The sequence below is a fragment of the Rana temporaria genome, chromosome 5 (genome assembly GCF_905171775.1).
Source record: "Rana temporaria chromosome 5, aRanTem1.1, whole genome shotgun sequence".
NCBI lineage: Eukaryota > Metazoa > Chordata > Amphibia > Anura > Ranidae > Rana > Rana temporaria.
The window spans coordinates 321,841,133-321,864,817 of record NC_053493.1 but is presented as its reverse complement, the minus strand read 5'-3'; the positions used below and the strand labels follow the sequence as shown (position 1 = coordinate 321,864,817).

At 41.0% G+C, this 23,685-nt stretch overlaps 2 protein-coding genes across 2 annotated transcripts in view; both read right to left on the bottom strand.

Annotated features, from left to right (window-relative positions):
* The window catches only part of LOC120940997 (lipoxygenase homology domain-containing protein 1-like), a 470,937-nt gene that overhangs the window by 388,273 nt on the left and 58,979 nt on the right, over window positions 1-23,685 (bottom strand). The gene's annotated exons all lie outside the window — the stretch shown is intronic.
* On the bottom strand, window positions 17,598-22,654 carry LOC120940999 (oxygen-regulated protein 1-like). The gene has a single exon (XM_040354209.1). The coding sequence runs from the start codon at window positions 22,311-22,313 to the stop codon at window positions 17,733-17,735; it is 4,581 nt and encodes a 1,526-aa protein (XP_040210143.1). The 5' UTR covers window positions 22,314-22,654; the 3' UTR covers window positions 17,598-17,732.

Below are 23,685 nucleotides of genomic sequence, written 5' to 3'. Positions count from 1 at the left end.
AGTTGTTTTCCATATCAACCAACCAGCTTTTAACAGTATACAGCCACAGCATCGCAGCACAGAGTATACAGCCCCAGCATCGCAGCACAGAGTATACAGCCCCACCATCACAGCACAGTACATATTACACCCACCTGTACATATTACTCCCCTCCCTGTACATATTACCCCCTCCTTAACATATTACCCCCTGCAAATGTTACCCCTCATCCCTGTACATATTACACCCACCTGTACATATTACCCTCATCCCTGTACATATTACACCCACCTGTACATATTACCCCCGTACATATTACCCCCTCCTTTACATATTAACCCCCTTCCCTGTACATATTACATCCTCCTGTACATACCCCCCCCTTTTCCCTGTACATATTAACCCCTCCTGTACATATTTTCCCCCTCCTTGTACATAGTACACCCACCTATACATATTACCCCCATACATATTTCCCCACCCCCCCCCCCCTGTACATATTACCCCCCCCTGTACATATTACACCCTCCTGTGCATATTAACCACCCCTGTACATATTACCCCCCCTCCATGTACATATTACACCCTCCTGTGCATATTAACCCCCCCTGTGCATATTAACCCCCGTGTACATATTACCCCCTGTACATATTACCCCCTGTACATATTACACCCCCTGTACATATTATCCCGTCCCCCCTGTACATATTACCCCGTCCCCCCTGTACATATTACACCCTCCTGTGCATATTAACCCCCTGTACATATTACCCCCCCCCCCTGTACATATTACCCCGTCCCCCCTGTACATATTACCCCCCCCTCCATGTACATATTACACTCTCCTGTGCATATTAACCCGCCCTGTACATATTAACCTCTCCTGTACATATTACCCTGTCCCCCCCTGTACATATTACCCCGTCCCCCCCAACATGTACATATTACACCCTCCTGTGCATATTAACCCCCCCTGTACATATCACCCCCCCCCCAAACATGTACATATTACACCCTCATGTGCATATTACCCCCCCTGTACATATTAAGCCCCCAACATGTACATATTACACCCTCCTGTGCATATTACCCCCCCAGAACATATTAACCCCCCGTACATATTACCCATCCCCCCTGTACATATTACACCCTCCTGTGCATATTAACCCCCCTGTACATATTACCCCCCCAACATGTACATATTACAACCTCCTGTGCATATTAACCCCCCTGTACATATTACCCCCCCCCCCCCCAACATGTACATATTACACCCTCCTGTGCATATTAACCCCCCTGTACATATTACCCCGTCCCCCATGTACATATTACCCCCTCCTGTGCATATTAACCCCCCCCTGTACATATTAACCCCTCCTGTGCATATTAACCCCCCCCCTGTACATATTAACCCCTCTCTGTATGTAGTACACCCTCCCTATACACAATACCCCCTCTTGCTGACATTTACCCCCCTTCCTTTTACACATCCCTTCATGTATTGCATCCTCCGTGTACATATTGCCCCCCATCCCCCTACACATTGCCTTCTTGTTCCTGCACTAAGTTGTCCACCATCTCCAAATATATGCCTGGTAGGGGTTAACGCAGATGCTGGCGCTGACTCACATTCTCTCCTCACATTCTTGAGATCGCTAATCTGCTGACCTGTCAGTTCCATGGAGTACACAGGACAGCAGAGCTGAGAAAAGTCACATGGCATAGGTCCCTGAAGTCAAGCCAGAGCACTGCAGGCTTCGCAGAGAGAGGTCTGAATCTTCTTACCTGGTGGCAGTCACAGCACGAGAGATGTCCACCTGGAGCACGCCTATGTGAAGGAGCTGGAGGACAGGGAGGAGGTAAGCCAGGAGGAGGAAGAGATGCTCCGTACTGCCATAGCGAGTGACGCTACTGCTCTCCACAACAGCAGTGAGCCGGAAACCGGAAGTGACGCGGCAGTGGCCGCAAAAAGCACCACCCAGTCTTCTTCAGTCCTCAGACTCCCCACCAATCAAAAAATAGAAAAGGAGGCCACATACCAATCAGTGAGGAGTGGGAGTGTTTGCGGGCGCAGTGCTTGCGCCCCGAACCCTCCCTTAACAAGGGCAAATCAGCTTCCCAGCTTGCAATCAGCTGATTGCAAGCTGGGAAGCTTCCCATAGACCGCCGTGTGTCCGGCGCCCAGACGCTCTTAAAGTGACATTTAAAAAAAAAAAAAAAACATTTTTTTTTTTTTGCCAAAAGCTTGGGGGGGGGGGGGGGCGGCGCCCAGGCACCCCCTATGGACGGGCCGCCACTGAATTCTAAAACCTAGAAGAATATGTTCATATATTACAGCCTACCAGTCCTTAGATGTAGTGACTGCATTAGTGTTTTTTTCTTTCCCTTGCGATCCTGACTTGCGACTTTACTTGTGATTTTTACCTGTAACACACTTCCTACCCTTGTGTGGCAAGGCAACTCACAGTGCTGTATCTATGGTGGAGCCACTAGGAGAGGCCTACAAAGCACTTACCTCTCTCCTCTTCTCTAACACTTCTGGGAGCGCATCGATCATCTCAATCTTCTGGCAAAAGTGAATCCTGCTTTTATACTATATACAGTTGTATCAAATTTCGCTGATTGTGAATGGTATGCAATTGCTGTGACATTCAATAGCAGAATTAGGGCCATAATGATGTATCTAATTCTAATAAATGTTATGCTAAAGAAACAATTTTGACATCTCTCTTCTAAATACCCCTTATGAAAGGATTGAACTCTTCCTGAAACGCATTGTGACAAAGAGGAGATGCTGTAAATTATTATATATATTTGTATATCCAAGGATTCAGCTGTTAGATCTTTCATTCACAATTTTAATGCTTATACGGCTGCTATATATTTTAAATAGATGTAATAAAAGTCATGCTTTTATGCACGTCTACTAGCTGGTTTTAAAGTTGTCTTTATAGTCCTATTTCGTGTTTGGGGTTTCCATTTTTTTTCCATATAACAAAGGGGTGGGATATTTTGTAATCAAATCTATAGAGATAGATAGATAGAAACAATGCAACTGATAACGCTGAAGCACAGACAGAAAGCATAAGAAATGATTAGCTTACAAGATTTCTGGCATAACCAAGAAGTATTTTATTATTTTCATTCAGTATTACTTATTAAACAGATACAAGACACATTTAATGGTATGTTTGACAAATTTAAAGGGAACAAAAAAGAGTTCACACCTGATGGGAACATAGGGGTGGGTTTACTAAAGGTGAATAGTCTGTTCACTTTGCAAGAGAATTTCCCCTTAGTTTAGTGAATGAAGCACAGCTTTGTCGACTTGACTGTTGACCATCATCCAATCATGTGCAAAGAAAGGAAAATTGTGAGCAAAATAAAATATTAATCTCTACTGTTTGCTGGATGTACTGGTACCACATCCTTTACAATATTGCATATCACAGAGAACCCCTATACAAAAGAACTAACATAGGATTTTAAAGGTACCACGCCATTATATACGTTAAAAGTATATAATTTATTATCAATTTCATAAAAACAGTAATTAAAAAACCCAAGAAAAAGGGACAATCTATTGCATTTTTAATGCTACAATTTGCACATGATCATAATACCACATTTAGAAAAACATATTTTAATTGGCATTGCCCCAATATGACATTTTCATGGGGACTCCATCAAATGGAAGTCTTCTACATGTTTCGCAGGACAATGCCCGCTTCTTCAGTAAGAGTCTGCTATTGTGTATCTGTAGTACATGCTGAGAATGAATATACACATATCAAAACACAAAGGGGGGGGGAGTTGATTGAGTAAATTATTACTGGAGCTGACTAATAAATTACTTAAAAAACCCTGTGCCGTGTGTTTTTTTTTCTTTTACACTTTGCCTCCAGGTGAATGGGTAGGGGTACGATGTACCCCATATTCATTCACCTAGGGTGGGGGGCTGGTATCTGGGGGCCCCCTTATTAAGGGGGGCTCCCAGATTCCGATAAGCCTCCCGCCCACAGACCCCAACAACCAACGGCCAGGGTTGTCGGGAAGAGGCCCTGTCCTTATCAACATGGGGACAGGGTGCTCTGGGGTGGGGGGGCTGCAGTGCGCCCCCCTGCCCCAGAGCACCCACCCCCCCATGTTGAGGGCATGCGGCCTGGTACGGCTCAGGAGGGGGGGCGCTCGCTCGTCCCCACCGCCATTCCTGACCGGCCGGGCAGCGTGCTTTGGATACGGGTCTGGTATGGATTGTGGGGGGACCCCCATGTCGGCTTTTCGGCGTAGGGGGGTCTCCTTACAACCCATACCAGACCTAAGGGCCTGGTATGCCCCTGGGGGGGGAACCCATGCCGTTTTTTTATTTAAAATTTGGCGTGGAGTTCCCTCTCAGGATTCATACCAAACGGCGCAGCTAGAATTGGTGGGAATCCAAGTCGGATCCCCTTCGCTTCTATGACGGCTTTGTCTCCATCGCGGCAAGCCAGCTCGGCGCTGGATCCTGCGATGGGGCTCGTAGGTGGTCAATCTGGCCGAGAAAGGGAGTGAGATTGACACAATATCGCGGTCGCCCACTGTAATTTTATATATATATATATATATATATATATATATATATATATATATATATATAATAAAACACAAATTGGTTGAGCAGATACCACTCATCACCTGTCTAAAGATAATGAAGACTACTACGTGTAAAATTAAATTTCTGTGAAGACTGATAATCACAAATAATGGGAAGGAATGTGCCAGAATAAAAAAAATGGTCCCAAAAGATGTGAGCAGCATAACAAGGAATTCCATTGCGGTCCATTGCAGCTGCGAAACACATAGAAATGTTCAATTTTTAGGAGTCCCAATGAAAGTGTCATATTGTCATATATTCTGCTAAATGTGGTCGTCATCATATGCAAGTTATTGTATGCCAACTTCCCTTAGATTTCTCATTCTTCGTTTTATTTAAAATGTTTATGGAATTGTTTAATAAAATTATAAAAATGTTAACATATATAATGGTATGGTACCTTTAAAATCCTATTCTAGTCCTTTTTTATTTGGGTTCTCAGTGACATCCAATCATGTGCAAGAAAACATTTTTCCTCCTACATTCACTAAGTTAAGGGAAAATTACCTTGCAAAGTGAACAGCCTATTTTCCTTTAGAAATGTAACCCCATAAGTTCTAAACTGTATATGGACATTGATGTTTGTTACAAAAGGTGATGAGCCCTATTTATAAACGGTCATAATTATGAACTGCCTGTTTTTTTTTTTTTTCGTTTTTTCATATATGAAGCAATCAGATTTAATCTGGACTGAAAAAAAAGCTGGAGTGAAATCTGAATATGATTGGTAGCTGTGTGGCAACACAAACGTTTTGACAATAGTGGAACTCCAGGCAAGCATATTTTTAATTGTTTAAAGTAGAGAAATGTTAGATGCAGAGAGGAATTGAAGCCGAAAATGTATTTTATCAGAGTAGTAAAGGTTTAGAACCTCGGCTACATTTTTACTGATGTGTCCTTCATTTGTTGTCTCAGAAACAGGTGGAATTGACACAGTAGGGATGCAGACAGCAATAAAAGCCTGACAAAGGTTCCTAATGTCCTCCACTCTCTACAATGTTTCAGCTGGAGTTTAAAAGCCATTGTCATTTGCCAGTATGTTTTTGAAAGTGCAAACTACGGCGCTGACTTCCCTATCCTGATATGACTGGGTATAAGGTCCTGGATCTCTGTGATATTAGACAATAAGGGCCAGATTCACCAAAGAGATATGATGGCGTATCTCCTGATATGCCGTCGTATCTCTGTTTCTATCTATGCGACTGATTCATAGAATCAGTTACGCATAGATATCCATAAGATCCGACAGGTGTAATTGTTTTACACTGTCGGATCTTAGGATGCAGTACAGCGGCCGCCGCTGGGTGGAGTTTGCGTCATAAACCAGCGTCGGGTATGCAAATGAGGAGTTACGGCGATTCCCGACGGATTTTTGTGTTCAGTACTTCGCTGCTAGTCTAGTTTCCCATCGCAAAGTTAGTCGTCGTTTGACCTGCCCTAACTTTACTCAGCAATCGTATTGCTGTTTAAAGTATGGCCTTCGTTCCCGCGTCGAAATTAAAAATTTAACGTCATTTGCGTAACACGTCCGGGAATACGGAAGTACACTACGCACGTCGCCGTTCGAATAAATTACGTCACGGCGCGCAAAGCACGACGGGAATTGCGAAACTGAGCATGCGCAGTAGGTCCGGCACGGGAGCGCGCCTAATTTAAATGGCACACGCCCATTTGAATTGGCCCGCCTTGCGCCGGAGGCTGCCAGCGTAGTTTTCATCACAAGTGCTTTGTGAATCAGGCACTTGCGATGAAAACTTGCGGCGGTGTAACGTATCTACGATACGTTACGCCGCTGCAGTTCTATGTGAATCTGGCCCTTAGAGTGCCACAACAAGGACTGTGCTGTCCAAGCTGATGGTTAATTATTTAATATTAATATGAAACCATAATCTGTTATAATTCATCAAGGGCTACTATATCAAGTCCCCAATGTTTTTAAGCCCTATCAAAGGAGAAAATCCTGAGCCCTCATGGCTGTTTTATTGTAATATGAAATCATTAAAAATCAGCCTAGTCTCCACAATCATTGGTGTGGCATTCTTTTTTTCTCTTTAATGTTTTATCTGTCTAACAAGTAACTGACCCCGGGACAAGCAAGCAGCTAGTGACGTGATATGTTAAGTGAAGTCAAATGACATTCATAATGCTATTTTTGTTTTGTATCAGTGTCGCAAAAAATTTAGAAAAATTACGAGGATGATGGCCTCAGAGCTTACATTTACATTGGTGGTCGCAGTGTCATATCTAGGGGTTTGTTGGGGAAGGGGGAGCGTATGGGAATTTGCATAAGGTGCCAACCCCCTGGGTGTGATATGGCCACCTGACCTTTCTTTTTCCGTACCAGTGCAAATACTAATTCTGCCCGCCTGGCAGTAGCATTTCAGAGCGAAGGGGAGGCCCCTTCTCTGCTCCGGTCCCATGACCCAGCAGATGGGAGAACTTCCTCTCACTCTGAAGTGATGTTGCATCTAGTAGGTTAATGGTAGTATACTGAAGAATGGTCGGTGTTTGGAGGAGGGGAAAGGCTAGGGAGGGGAGGGGTCTGTATTGGGAGAAACTGGTCTGTACCGGGGGAAGTCTGTGTTGAGGGGTCAGGCTAGGAAGGTGGTCGGTACTGAGGGGGTAGGCTAAGATGTACGAGTCTGTACTGGGGGGGATCTGCACTGAGTAGGCGCGCTGGGGGGAGGGTTGGAGCTTTGGGGGAGATCTGTATTGGTGGCATTGGGGTTTGTTGGTGGAGATTAGTACTGTAAGGAATATTGGGCCAGATCCACAAAAGGGATACGCCGGCATATCTACTGATACGCTGTCGTATCCCTGTTTCTATCCATGCGACTGATTCACAGAATCAGTTACGCATAGATATCCCTAAGATCCGGCATGTTTTACACTGTCGGATCTTAGGATGCAGTACCTCCGCCGCCGCTGGGGGCATTTCTCGTCGAAATTCCGCGTCGGGTATGCAAATTAGCACTTACGGAGATCCACAAAGCGGTTTCCCTTCGTGAAGTCTCCGTAAGTTGTTAGTTTGCAAACGCAAAATTAGGGCTACTTTTACAAAGTGTAAAGTTAGTACACCATGTAAAAGTAGACCCTTCTTTCCCGCGACGCTGTCAATTTTTTTTTTCGCCGCATCTCTTTTGTTTCCCGACGCAACTTTTTTTACCCGGCGCGATTCACAAAACTCGGCGTAACGTAACTTTGCGCAAAGCACGTCAGGATAATCGCGTCAGGAGCATGCGCAGTACGTCCGGCGCGTGAGCGTGCCTAATTTAAATGGGACTTGCCCCATTAGATTGGGCCCGCCTTGCGCCGGACGAATTTAAGTTACACCGCTGAAAATTTCTAGGTAAGTGCTTTGTGGATCGGGCACTTAGGTAGAGATTTTGCGTAGGTGTAACTTAAATAGGAAAAGTTAAGTTATTGCCGCTCGTTGTGGATCTGGCCCATTGTTTTTGTTGTTTTTTGCACTCCACCACATCACACTGCCCTGTAGCCAATTGAACAGACTGAAATAAGGTTACAGTGCGAAGCACTGTTTACAGCTCATCAGCGCCGCTTGATTCACATCATTTACCAGAGGCTGGATCAGCTGTTAGTGTATAGAATAGTGTGCATAGGAACTTCCAGATTTATAGAAAGTCATAGCATCCACTAATTCAGACAAATAGGATACATGAAGCTGTTCTTTGTAGAAGAATGACCACAAGCAAATTCAGGAAGATAAAGTGCATTATAAAATGTGAAAATGAGGACAGATTAACCCATCAAACCTAATTCAAGGAAATCTATAAAGGCAACTTGTCTTGAGATAAACAAATTACCTGTCATCACTGACCTCTTAAAAAGCTAGTTCCTTGACTATCATGCTAATTCTCTTGCTTCAATATTTCAAGTCACTGAACTGGAACCAGAATGCTGATCATAACTTTTGTCTGGCTTTCCTGATCTGCAGACATGTTCTCATGTCAGTATGTAAAAAAGTAGTGGGTCAACAAAATAGCCAGACAACTAGTATTTTCAGAAGGGGGTCAGCAAAGACAGCTTGGGCCAGATCCTCAAAGAAGTTACGCTGGCGTATCTATTGATATGCCGTGTAAATTCTATTTTGCTCCGGCGTATCTTTGTTTTGTATCCACAAATCAAGATGCGCCTGAAGCTGTGCTAGATCCGACTGGCGTACGTCTTAGTACGCCGTCGGATCTAAGGTGCATCTTTACGCTGGCTGCTAGGTGGCGTTTCCGTCGATTTCCGCATTGAGTATGCAAATTAGCTAGATACGCGAATCCACAAACGTGCGTCCGGCCGGCGCATTTTTTTACGTCGTTTCCGTAAGGCTTTTTTGGCGTATAGTTACCCCTGCTATATGAGGCGTATCCTATGTTAAGTATGGCCGTCGTTCCCGCGTCGAAATTTGAAATTTTACGTTGTTTGCGTAAGTCGTTCGCGAATAGGGCTTTGCGTAGAATGACGTTCACGTCGTAAGCATTGGCTTGTTGCGGGTTAATTTTGAGAATGCGCACTGGGATACCCCCACAGACAGGGCATGCGCATTTGAAAAAAACGTCATTTACGTCGTGTCAAGACGCATTAACATAAAACACGCCCCCATCACATACATTTGAATTGCGCACCCTTACGCCGCCAAAGTTTCACTACGCCGCCGTAACTTACGGCGCAAATTCTTTCAGGATACAAAAAAAAGCTGTAAGTTACGGCGGCGTAGTGTATCAGAGATACGCTACACCGGACGGAAAGAAGCGACACGCTTCGTGGATCTGGCCCCTTGTGAGTATCTCAAGACAAGTTTGCTGTAGTACACTAATCTAGGTAAAAGCGTATATTGTATTAGATATGTATGAAATAGCAATCAGTAGTAAAATATCTCCTCTACTAACTCTAAATGCATGTAGTTTAAATACCTACCAGCATGCCAAATGTCCTAAAACTAACCCTGGCACTGTTTGTTTAGCTCCATCTAAAAGGAAATAGGCCTTTTTTTCTGGAATCTAACCTAGAACATTTTTTTTTTTTTACCATCTTTGCATTACATAGAAACAAAACAGGTATACTTTAGATACAGTGGGGAAAATAATTATTTGATCCCCTGCAGATGTTGTAAGTTTTCCCACTTACAAAGATATTAGGGGTCTACAATTTTTTTTATAATAGGTGTATTTTAACCGCTTGCCGACCAGCCGCCGCAGTTTTACGGCAGCAGGTCGGCTCTGCTGTGCGAGATCACGTAGCTATACGTCATCTCACCGAGCAGCCAATAGGGTCGAGCACGCGCGCCCCCCGCTCGCCCCTGATGCCCGGCGGGCAGGATCACCGCCGGGCACCCACGAGCGCTCGTTACAGAGCGAGAACTGGGAGCTGTGTGTCAGGGGGAGAAATGCCTGATTGTCTGTTTATACAATGCATGAACAGCAATCAGTCATTTCCCCAAGTCAATCCACCCCCCTTCAGTTAGAACACACCCAGGGAACATACTTAAAGTGGAGGTTCACCCTAAAACAATTATATAACATTACATCCAGCATAATTCGGACATGTACAGTATGCTGGTATTTATTTATTTATTTTTCGCTGTACATACTGTTTTATTGTTATTTTCCCCCTGGCTTCCGGGTTCTGATTCCCACGGGACTAGGCGCTCCTATTCAGAGGTAGATGATTGACGTCTGGTGAAAAACTTCCCAAGGCGCATAAGGCGCGTCACCAGTTTTCCGTAAATAGCTGACCTGCGAGTCGGCTCTATATGGCGCCTGCGCAGTTAGCTCTACACGGCGGGCGCAGGTGCCGTATAGAGCCGACTCGCAGGTAGTTTTTTACGGAAAACTGGTGACGCTCCTTATGTGCCTTGGGAAATTTTTCACCAGACGTCAATCATCTACCTCTGAATAGGAACGCCCAGTCCCGCGGGAATCAGAACCCGGAAGCTGGGGGGAAAATAACTATAAAACGGTATGTACGGCGAAAAAAAAAAAAAGCAGCATACTGTACATGTCCAAATTATGCTGGATGTAATGTTATATAATTGTTTTAGGGTGAACCTCCACTTTAACCCCTTCCTCGCCCCTAGTGTTAACCCCTTCCCTGCCAGTGGCATTTTTATAGTAATCAATGCATTTTTATAGCACTGATCGCTATAAAAATGCCAATGGTCCCAAAAATGTGTCAAAAGTGTCCGAAGTGTCCACCATAATGTCGCAGTACCAATAAAAATCGCTGATCGCCGCCATTACTAGTAAAAAAATGTTAATAAAAAAGCCATAAAACTATCCCCTATTTTGTAAACGCTATATCTTTTGCGCAAACCAATCAATAAACGCTTATCGATTTTTTTTTACGAAAAATATGTAAAAGAATACATATCAGCCTAAACTGAGGAAATTTTTTTTTTTATATATATTTTTGGGGGGTATTTATTACAGCAAATAATATTACTTTTTTTTCAAAATTGTCGCTCTATTTTTGTTTATAGCGCAAAAACTAAAAACCGCAGAGGTGATCAAATACCACCAAAAGAAAGCTCTATTTGTGGGGGGAAAAGGGATGCCAATTTTGTTTGGGAGCCACGTCGCACGACCGCGCAATTATCAGTTAAAGCAACACAGTGCCGAATCGCAAAAAGTGGCCTGGTCTTAATTGACCAGCAATATGGTCCAGGGCTGAAGTGGTTAAATGATAGAGACAAAATATCAACCAAAAATCCAGAAAAAAAACCCACATAAAACAAATGCTATAAATTAAGTTGCAGTTCAGTGTGTAAAATAAGTATTTGATCCCCCAAGCAAAACATGACTTATTATTTGGTGGAGAAACCCTTGTTGGCAAGCACAGAGGTAAGACGTTTCTTGAAGTCTTTGTTTCTTAATTGCTTTGTAAGTGGGCAAACTTACAAAATCTGCAGGGGATCAAATAATTATTACCCCCCACTGTATGTAAAACATAAAAAAATCTTCTGCAAGAATCCAACTTTTTTTTTTGGTAATTACAAATACAGAGCATTTATTTGGAGCTACAAAAACAATTCTCATAAAGTATTTATTATTAATGCATGGCTTAATACTTTATTGACAGCTTCTCATTAAAAATATTCCTTATGCTGCGTACACACGATAGGTTAGTCTGAGGACCGTTTTCATCAGACCAAACCGATCGTGTGTGGGCCCCATAGGTTATTTATCCATAGGTTAAAAAAAAAAAACTTGTTTTAAAATTATCTGATGGATACCTAACCGATAGTAAAAAAAACAATCGTCTGTAGGCACTTCCATCGGTTAAAAATCCATGCATGCTCAGAATCAAGTCGACGCATGCTTGGAAGCATTGAACTTCATTTTTTTTCAGCACGTCGTTGTGTTTTACGTCACCGCGTTCTGACACGATCGTTTTTTTAACCGATGGTGTGTAGGCGTGACTGATCATCAGTCAGCTTCATCGGATAACTGATGAAAAAATCCATCAGACCGTTTTCATCAGACTAACCTATCGTGTGTACAGGGCATAAGAGCATATTTTAATATAGCAGGTACGTTTCTGAATTTAGTTCAATAGAATCAACAGGATTAATAAATCTTGAAGGCCTTATTTTATAAAGCAATGCAAAAAACATGAGGTTTAAAGAGTAGTAATGTTTAAAGTGTAGTAATGTTTAGGAACCAATCATATTTCAAATTATTGCAATCAAATCAGTGTTAGATTAATTTTGATTGTCTGGTTTAGGTTACTAAGGCCTCTTTCACACGGAGCGGACCGTTTTTGTGTCCGCTCCGTGTGTGTCCGTCGGCTCAGCGGGGATCATCCATAATCCCCGCTGAGCTGTCGGCAGATAGGGCGGTCCCTGCACACAGTGCAGAGACCGCCCTGTCTCTCCTCCGCTCTCCCCTATGGGGAATCGGATGAAGACGGACCGTCTGTCCGTCTTCATCCGATCCGTTCCGCCGGACGGAAGAAAAATAGGGTTTTCTTCCGTCCGTAAAACCGGATCCTGAGGGACGCGGATGGTTGCGGACGTTAGCGGATGCTCCATCCGCTAACGGACGCGATCCCATGGGGATGCATTACAAGTCCGTAAACGGACTTGTAATAAACGGACGCACGGTACGCTAATGTGAAAGGGGCCTAAATTTTGCATATTGTTCATTTTTTTTTTATATAAAATAAGCCCGAGAGATGATCTTGACAAATCAGTCACGGTATAAATGTAGGTGTATATCTATAAAAGATAACTGTTCTTACCATCCAAACTGCATGTAAATTATTTTTGTGCAAATGTGGAAAAAAATTGAATTCTCTGCAATTCAAATGTTTGAATGCAGAAAACACTGCATTATGGCCACTAGATAGCACTGACTATCACTGGAAAAAGTATGCTCCCCATCACCATCTATTTGCCATAATGTGGTATCCTCCACATTCATACATTCATATTTTTTTTTTTTACTGACAGTGTACTGACTGGAATGGTATCAGCGGATTGGAGAAAAACCAATGTAGCATCAATATTTAAAAAGGGCCCAAAATACATCCCTGGGAAATACAGACCAGTTAGCCTAACATCAATAGTAAGCAAGCTCTTGGAGGGGATGATAAACATTATTGCCAGGATCCTTCCAGAGCATGGAGTGGCTCTGTGACATCAGCCAACAGCAAGCTTTAGCCGACACCCCCCTTTCTCCCCTAGTAGACTACAGAACACCCTCTCTCTCTATGTGTCTTCAATCAATGAAGAAGGTGTTCTGTAGTGCAGAAGAGGTGTACTAAATATGTGGGGGGGGGGGGGTTTTCCCAGACATACAATTTAGGTGCACCGATTATTTATTTGATCCAGATACATGTATGATATGTAGTATTCTTTGGTAATTCTAGAAACTCCACTAAATAATAAAGTACATGGCTAGTGATATATCTTTAAGCTGAATACTGAGGGTATGTAAAGCAAAAAGTGTATTGTATGTAAAACACATATACAATTCGATATACCATAGCTCTATCAAAATATGAAATGTACATATAAATAGCACCAATGAGAGGAGAAAGCACTTTACATTTACAATCAGTAAAACTTTATTTGCCATCCGTTGTGCCTGAACCCTTTGGGATTCACCCAACCATACGCAGTTTTAATTGGAACTATTTCTAAAATGGGACTTATATGACACTCCTGCCAAAATCATAACCCTTAAAAATATACCATTCAATGATGGAACACTGGGCACAATTTTGTGGTTAACGTGGGCAAAACACAGTTAAACCAAAAGTGGTTATTTAGATGATCATAGAAGACCATCTGTGGGTGATGTTTTATGGGTTAGTAAACACAGATATGTTTTCTGTTCACATTTACATTTACGTTAATGTTTCTATACTGTCTGCATTTATTTAAAATAAAGGATTAAATTAATGTCTTTCTCCCTGCTGTGGTGGATTCCCGTGACTTTCTGTCCCAAGGAATGTGGTCAAAGAATTAAGAAGTAAACTGAAACTCTACAACAAGAACACAGGCTATAAGTTAAAATAATTTTTTAAAGCAGAATTAGGATAGATTAAAACTCCAGTTGGGTTTATATTTCTCTTTGTTAGACAGTTGTGAACATTCCCCACAGTGAACAGTGGAGAGAAAGTTATAGGACAACCTCCCTCCCCAAATGGGACCCAGACAAATTAAAACATGAGATTTTTAACCCTTGACAGCTCTTTCCAAAAATAAAAAATAAAAAAATGTTAGCTGTAATTACATTTTAAGTGCATAATCGAAAGCAGTAAATGCAGCACCAAAGAAAACAACTGCATTAAGGTGAAAAAAAAAACAGGCAATGACGGCCCCCCCAGCCCCCCCGTTTTACTTACCTGAGCCCGTTCACCTGCTGCACTCGCCCCCGACATCCTCTTCGCTACTCAGTCTGGCCGTTGATTGGCTTGATTGGATGGATTCATAGCAGCGCAGCTATTGGCTCGCGCTGCTGTCAATCACATCCAATGACGCAGTGGCCGAGTGATACAGTCGGCGGCTACAGCTGCCGGCTGTATCACGGGAGCGCGCCCGCAAGAACTAACCCCCATGGGAGAGAGCTTCCATGAAGGGGGTAAGTTCTTGCGGGGAGGAGCCGAGACAGCCGCCGAGGGACCCCAGAGGGACCCCAGAAGACCAGGATCGGGCCACTGTGTGCAAAACAAGCTGCACAGTGGAGGTAAGTATAACAAGTTTTTTTTTTTTTTTTAAACGGGAACCTTTTGTGTTCCTTTAAGTTAAAAAGTCAAACCCATCTAAGATGCTACTATATGAAGCCTAAGAAGTGTATCTTTTAATGGGATGGTGGAACAAGAGAGCATTTGAGAGAACTTCGCTCAACTTTGCAAACAGAGTACAATCAAATCCCCTCCAGCTAAGGGGGATCAAATCTATCAATCATGATAATAGATAATTACATTATAGTTATATTCAAACAGCTTGTCCACTCATCTGTACAGATGCCAATGTTTCAAAACTGAATGCTATTCCACTTCTTTATGGAGGTTATATGTGGAATGCAGCCCTCATGTAAGTCTTAGAGGCACTTTTAAAGTCATTGAATAATATTGTCCACCAATTTTATAGACTTATGTGGTAGCACCATTTCTACATGCATAGATACTGTACATACCCCTTGAGAATGTTAACATATGTCTATACAAGGATCATAACAATGAGTATTGCAGGTACAGATGAATTACAATTAGAAGAAAATAATAATGAGCAAGCTCAAGTTAGGTTTGAAGAAAAGGTAGAAAAGGTAGAAAAGGAAAAAAAAAAAAGAATGAAACAGTTTCTGTTCATGCAGGAAGGTGATCTGCTTTGTCATTCCCAAGATCCACTCCTTTGATCCACTTTTGTACATTTTCAAAATGTTATCTTGGAACGGAATAATACAAAAGGTTTGATCTTCTGATTAATTTCAACTTTTTAGTGCTCTTTTTAAAGCTTTGCATATAGCATGTATGATTGGAGGGTGATTGACGTGCGGTCTTCTGCTATGCTGATATCAGTCCATATACCCTTCTGAGTTGAGAGAGTTCTTTGGTGCCTGGGAGGAGGTTACAGATTTGTAGATGATTTGTTTGCAACTTTCCTACCTGATTCCTGCTCTTTGTATTGGTAAAAGTCTCTTTGGTCTCTTTTGTTTTTATGCAATGTTAACCACTACTGTGGACCTCTCTTAAAGCCTCCCCTTATGCTAAAGAGAATACAGGCTGCTACCATCATTATGAAGGACCTGCATGCTTATATTTCTTCAGTTGTAGGATACCAGTCATGTTCCTGGTGTGCTGGGATGGTAGTCTTCGTTTTCCTAATTTAAAAATTCTAACACAAAATATATTTCAGATATACAATGTCTGTACATCCAATCTTGGTTTAGGCAAACCAATTTACTTACAGTATCTCTCAAAAGTGAGTACACCACTCACATTTTTGCAAATATTTTATTATATCTCTTCATGTGACAACACTGAAGAAATTACACTTTGCTACATTGTAAAGTAGTGAATGTACAGCTTGTATAACAGTGTAAATGTGCTGTCCCCTCAAAATAACTCAACACACAGCCGTTAATGTCTTAACCGTGAGTACACCCCTAAGTGAAAATGTCCAAATTAGGCCCAATTAGCCATTTTCCCTGCTGGGCCATGTGACTTGTAAGTGTTATGAGGTCTCAGGTGTGAATGGGGAGCAGATATGTTAAATTTGGTGTTATCGCTCTCACTCTCACTCTCTCATACTGGTCACTGGAAGTTCAATACGGCACCTCATAAGAACTCTCTGAGGATCTGAAAAAAAGAATTGTTGCTCTACATAACAATGGCCTAGGCTATAAGAAGATTGCCAATACCCTGAAACTGAGCTGCAGCACAGTGGCCAAGACCATACAGGGGTTTAACAGGACAGGATCCACTCAGAACAGGCCTTGCCACGGTCGATCAAAGAAGTTGAGTGCTCAGTGTCATATCCAGAGGTTGTCTTTGGAAAATAGACGTATGAGTGCTGCCAGCATTGTTGCAGAGGTTGAAGGGGTGGGGGTCAGCCTGTCAGTGCTCAGACTATACGTCGCACACTGCATCAAATTGGGAAGCCTCTTCTAAAGATGATGCACAAGAAAGCCCGCAAACAGTTTGCAGAAGACAAGCAGACTAAGGACATGGATCACTGGAAACATGTCCTGTGGTCTGATGAGACCAAGAAAAAATTATTTGATTCAGATGGTGTCAAGTGTGTGTGCCAACCAGGTGAGGAGTACAAAGACAAGTGTGTCTTGTCTACAGTCAAGCGTGGTGGTGGGAGTGTCATGGTCTGGGGCTGCATGAGTGCTGCCGGCACTGGGGAGGCACAGTTCATTGAGGGAACCATGAATGCAAACATGTACTGTGACATACTGAAGCAGAGCATGATCCCCTCCCTTCGGAGACTGTGCTGCAGGGCAGTATTCCAACATGATAAAGGCCCCAAACACACCTCCAAGATGACCATTGCCTTGCTAAAGAAGCTGGGGGTAAAGGTGATGGACTGGCCAAGCATGTCTCCAGACCTAAACCCTATTAAGCATCTGTGGGGCATCTCAAATTTAAGGTGGAGAAGCGCAAGGTCTCTAACATCCACCAGCTATGTGATGTCGTCATGATGTCATCATGGAGGAGTGGATGAGGACTCCAGTGGCAACCTGTAAAGCTCTGGTGAACTCCATGCCCAAGAGGGTTAAGGCAGTTCTGGAAAATAATGGTGGCCACACAAAATATTGACACTTTGGGCCCAGTTTGGACATTTTCACTTAAGGGGTGTACCCAATTTTGTTGACATGCGATTTAGACATTAATAGCTGTGTGTTGAGTTATTTTGAGGGGACAGCAAATTTACACTGTTATACAAGCTGTACACTCACTACTTTACATTGTAAAAAAGTGCCATTTCTTCAGTGTTGTCACATGAAAAGATATAATTAAAATATTTACAAAAATGTGAGGGGTGTACTCAATTTTGTGAGATACTGTATCTCTGAAGGTATATAATAATGGATGTGTCTGGCATGAGAACAGTGACATATGTGTTATTTATAGGAACCAAAAATAAAGAATTTTGGTTTATGTACTACAATAAAGATTATTGTTATTTTCATCATTTTCATTAGAATCAAGTCCTGCAGACCAGGAAACTGGATAGAGATTTAACAAACATTGCCTGTCTTTACTTCCATTTCTCAAAAGATTTATACCTGCAAAATTGTTGCTATCAAAAATGAAGAATATATTAGTATAACTGTCATTGTGGCTTTTCATAGGGTTTATGAAGTTCATATTGTGTATGTTGTTATTTTCATCTGTGTATACACATTTTTTTAACAAAGTACTATGTGTGGTGTCTGTCAAAAAAGATTGCAGCAGTTGATTTTCTATGTCATAAGGACTGCAATAGACAAATCCTCTGTCTTTCTCATTGACATGGTTAATTAACGCAGTTAGGATAGGACAGTGTTGACCACAAACAAGCTGGAGCTTGTCCAGTGAATCTTGTTCCTGTATTTGCCTTCGGCTTTCACAGGAAGAATTGGGTTTTTGAGCATTATCTGCCTTTTCAAGATCTGATTGTGGCAATGGATGTACTCTGTTATCTGAAAAGTTGAAGTCAACAGTGGTAAATGATGGTAGACTACCGCTAATTGCACCACACTTCTCTACAGACTCTAATGAGTAATGTGTTTTTCTTTTAACAAACCCACCAGATGATTTGGGTCTGACTTTAGACTTGGAACTGTGCGTATCATTAAAGGGTTCTGAGTCACTTCCGTGGGGCATGCTAAAGTAATGGCATGTGTATGTCTGAGGTTTCGCCATATCTTCTAACTCAGAAGAGGAAACCTCAGCTAATGGCTGACTCACTTTGCAAGCAGGATGTAGGTATGGAACATCATCACTTGTATTGTCAAGAAGTGTGTCTGCAGAAGTTGTATCTAGATTTCCATACATTCCACTTACTTCAGGTGGTGACCTCCTTAACAAATGATTCTCCTTCAGCAACCATCGGCCTTTCTCTATGAGAACCTCTCCTTTATTAGGCTTTTGGGAAATCAAATAATCATGATTAATATCATCCTCCAGTAGTGGCACTGATAAACTTTTCAAACTTTTTGATCCATCTTCAATTTGTTTGGTAGGGCTTGATAAGGACCGTGACATGCTTTCTTTTGATAGGCACGGGTGCTTTTGGCTGGAACTCATGTATTCAGTGTTGTCTTTGCTTACAAGTTGTTTAGGCTGTGTTTGGACTACAGCGCTTGGTGATACATAAGTCTTAGGTAGTATGATCTTAGTCTCTGTCTTACCATAAAGTCTTTCAATGGCTCTTTTAACAAATCCTGTCTTGAAGGGCTTCTCATGTATTTGCTCCTCTCCGCTCTCTGTCAAAATTTCACTAGATGCCCTCAGGGTACCACTATCCTCACTATCTGGTCTGTAATCTGACCAATCAGAATCAGATATAGGGCTTTGTAAAGACTTTGGATACTCAGAAGCACAGAAAGAGTATTTCTTTTCTTCCATTTCTTGTACCATCATTTTAACTTTGGACACCATTTTTGGAGAAGCTGAACTTCTTTCCATGTTGACATTTCCATTTACAACATCTGATTTAAGTGAAGGCTTCTCTGACAAATCAACAGGATGTTCTTTAGAATTCTGTCTATCGGTTACTAAGGCCTGGTCAACATTGTCTAATGAACTAGCTGATTCATTATTGAGATTATTGTGCATTCCTAGCAAACTGCAATCTTCTGGGTTGTCATTAGCTTCATTTCTACAGAATTCCCCAGAAAGCTCTCTGTAAGGAATAGTTGAAAAGAATCTGAAGTCATCCATGTCATCAGTTAAAACATGGCGGTCTTCATCATTTCTCAAAAGATCTGGCTTTTCACAAGATTCGGTTATTATTAATTGTGTGCTAGTTGTATTGTCAGCATCCGTATTATTGACCTGGACACTCTCTTCTGAGTCTTTAGGATATTTTTGTGTAGGAATAAAATCATCTGGGAGGGTTTTCATTGCTGTATCAAACCTTACTGCTGACTCTTGGAGATGTAGAATAGCAGCCTTTAAATCATCAGCATTTTCTGTAATGGCAATTTTTTTCAGGGACTGAAGCAGTGTAAATATTGCAGAGAAATTGTTTGTGCTCTGTGATAAGTCTTCCACCATATGATACATACCTTGTTTTAGATGTAAAACGATCAGCCAGGCAAGCAAAAGTTGGGGAGATGAAGAAGGAGAAGCTTTAAGTGGCGTATTTGGAAGACTCGCTGACTTTTCTAGGTGTCTTTTTTTAGATCTGTTAATGTTCTGAGGACACACATTGAACTGTTCTGTCAATACATCTTCATTGTAATCACCATTCATACAATATGTTGGTACTTTTTTAATTGTGTCATTTTCAACCTGTATAGCAACATCTGAGCTTATTTTCTTTTGTTCTAAGCTCATGATCTGGTGACTTGCCAACTTCTTGAATAACTCCTCAAATGTACAGTTGTCATAACTGTTGTTATGCTGAAATTCATCAAAGCTCTGTGCAACTAATTCTGCTATATCCTTACTCTTTTCCATAAAAACAGAAACATTATCTTCAAATGATTCTGGATCTTTAACCAAAGATTCTTTCTCCTCATGAATTCCTTTGTGATCTGGATCTTTCAGACTTCTATCTATAACAGATTTTCCATCATCATTGTGGGTCTCACCACTGTTTGCATTGCTGCCTGCATCTCCGTTATTTACATGGGTCTGAGTACATGTGCTAGCGTTGACACATGTAGTGTTATTGTCTACTTTTGTAGAGGAGATCATCTGAAGTAAAGGAAAGGCTGCATTTGGGAAAATGTTCTTCAGCCAGTTTTGCACATAATTTTCAAGCACAGCAGGGAGCGTTGCGGAATCCACATTTTCTGACTCTAAACTGTTTGAATCGCTCGTCATTTTACCATTTACTGTTTTGTTGTTTTTTGTTTTATTTTTAGGATTCTTTTGTTTCTTTGTTGTTTTCTGGGATCTTTTAGATGTTTTTAAATTCATTTTAGGCAACTGTACCCCTGGAACAAAGCTATCTTGTGAGGGGGAACACTGTAATTGATCTTGAGTGTAAAGGACAGAACAATTTGACACATTGATTCCCCCACAGTCTGCACAAAGGTCTATTTCTGCTTGTGTATTCTCTTGTTTTATTTCCTTACAGTTTTCAGTTGGGGCACTAAGTAATTCATTGTGTGTCTTAACAGAGCTTGGTTTTACTTTTGCCATTTTCTTATCACCCTTTAATTTCCTCAGTTCAGGCTGATGCGATGATACAGAAGGAGGAAATATGTCCTCAAACATGAGATTTTTTGCTTCAGGATTAATTTCTCGGCATGATACTTCATTCATTAGATGCCGAGATTCGATATTTTGAGAATCCAAAGCAATTGAATTACAATTTGGAATATTTGCCTGATCAACTGCAGTCTTCTTTTTTTTCTTCTTCTTTTGTTTTAGTGAAGGTGCACAATAACTGTCATTGCTAGCACAGGTTTCATTTTCTGACCCTCTGTCTGTTTTGTCCCCTAAAGTAGATGGTGGTTGACACAATGAGTTATGAGTTGCAGTTAAATTCTTGTTAGCTGGAACATTCTCCATTAGTATTGCAGAATGTTCTACATCTCCTGTATCTAAACACTCTTTATTAGTGTCTCCAAAGTCTTTAATCCTATGTTTTGTGTTTTCATTCAATGTTGAGGGCTCAGAGTATGTAACAGAAGTGCTCATTGATCTCTTGATTTCCTTAAATCTAAATTGCTCCTGCTTGTATTTGTTCTTACCTGCTGAGCTTGGTCTTTCTTGTTTAGAAGATCCAGAGATACACATGTAATCATTTCTTAAAGATTTTCTAACATCTTTCTCATACACAGTATCTCTTTGTGACAGTTCCATAACAGTGCTCTCCAGCATCTCAAAACTGTCCTCTCTTAATTTGGATAAGTGCTTTGCATTATTGTGATCAATTGAATTCTGACTTAGATCAGCTCCATTGGAGTCAACATTGTCTGCAGTTGTTAACATCTGTGTATTACAGTCATTCTTTATACCATCAACAGACTGAGCAGTTTCATGCTCTATTTCCTGGTAAGTGAACATCTGTTTCATGTGTTCTTGCAGGCTCCCTTCTGATGTTCTCCTCATTGAAGCCCTCCTTTCTTGGCTTTTTCTAATCCCTGGTGTTGGAGGTCTGTAGAAATGAGATTTCTCATTTCTTGATGATGATGTTTTGCTTTCATTAGTGTCAACATCATTGTCTATTTGTTCTTCGACATTGGATTCATATCGAAATTCCATTGAGTCTTTACACTCATCATGGATTTTGTTATCCAGAAAAAGACTTCTCGTTGGCGGGTCCCTAATTCTTACAGCTTCAATTTCTGGATTTACAGAAGAACAGAAAAGTCTCTTCTTGTAGTATGATATATCAGCACGACTAACTGTGGTTGACCAATTGATGGTTTCTTCTTGTCTTATCTTAAAGCGAACTTTCATTTCAACAGTCATTGTGCCATCTGAATTTAAATGGACCGTCTTTTCAATATTGTCTCCTGGAGAAATGATTGGTATTTCCTCTCCAGAATGGGGCCAGCATTCTGTTAAACACATTTCATTGTCTTGTAAGTGAGAGTATTCCACAAGGTTATCATCTTTATTTGATACGTTTGCTGATGACTGGGAGTATTCCTGACCATTGGGACTTGTGAAAAGAGGCTCATTAGCTTTCCGTCCTGATGTTCAAGAGTAATTCAAAGTGACAACCATTAATGAGAAGTAAAAGGTAATTTAAGAGCGTGAGTTATCCAAGTGAGACAACAGCTCACAAAGGCAAGCAAAGAATGAAAAGGAAAAGATAAGAGCAAATGTTAGTAAATAGGGTTGAAAAAGCTACTATAATTTATCAAAAAATATAAAACGTGAAATAAGAAATGTAGAAAGAAATGTTAGCAGTGCAAAGGTAAACCCGTGTTTATATACAGGAGTTTATTAAATTAATAATAATTTTTAACATTACTGACATTTAATTGGTTTCCACTTTTGAGAGAAAAATATGGAACACCTGAACCTACAAACACATATGGATCCTTAGTACTACAGCTAATATGTCATTAAAGCCAGCAGTACTTCCGTAATACAGTGATAACTGTACATCTCTCATCAAAGATATCAAAAGCTTTTAAATTTATATTCTTACCACACCTAGTAAAGGCGGCCACTTGGTTCATTTTTGAGATTGGAGGACTTAAGCTTTATTATTAATATTAATGAATTGCTAGAACCTTTTATAAATATGTATTTGACCCTCAAATAAATGATATTGTTCAAACTCAATTGGGAACCTTTTATAGGACAATCCTATGTTTAGCAACAAAAAGTATTTCTATCACATACAATTTTTAAACAAGGCAAGTTGGCTGCATATTCAGCTTTCACCTGCATGAAGCTCTGTGTAAAACCTGGTCTTTTGGCCTGATCTTTCAAATTTAATGACATGAGACCTACAAGGGTACTGTATGTTTCATAGGCTGGGAGGGGAGAATTAGAAAATGAATACTAAACATAGGAGTCAAGAAAAATAGCTTGGTCATGTATTGAATGCATTTTTTTTGTATTGTTCAAGTCAGGCTATCCAATGATATTAAAGCTCATGCATTAAAGTGGTTGTAAACCCTTTTTAACAACTTTATGCTACAGGTAAGCCTATATTAACCTCCCTGGCGGTATGATTCTTTCAGAAAAAAGGTGCTGAAAGCGGTACCATTATTTGCAAGGAAATTTGGTGTTTTATACTGTAGGCCTGTAATTCTTAGGAATAACTCACTTAAATCTGACCAAACAAGAGTCTAGTAGGCATCCCGGGTATGATTTTTTTTTTAAAACAAAATTATAAATTATAATATAATAAATAATTATAACAAGTAATAATATAATTATAATAAAAATCATTCAATAATGTAATCAACTCAAAATCACTGAAATT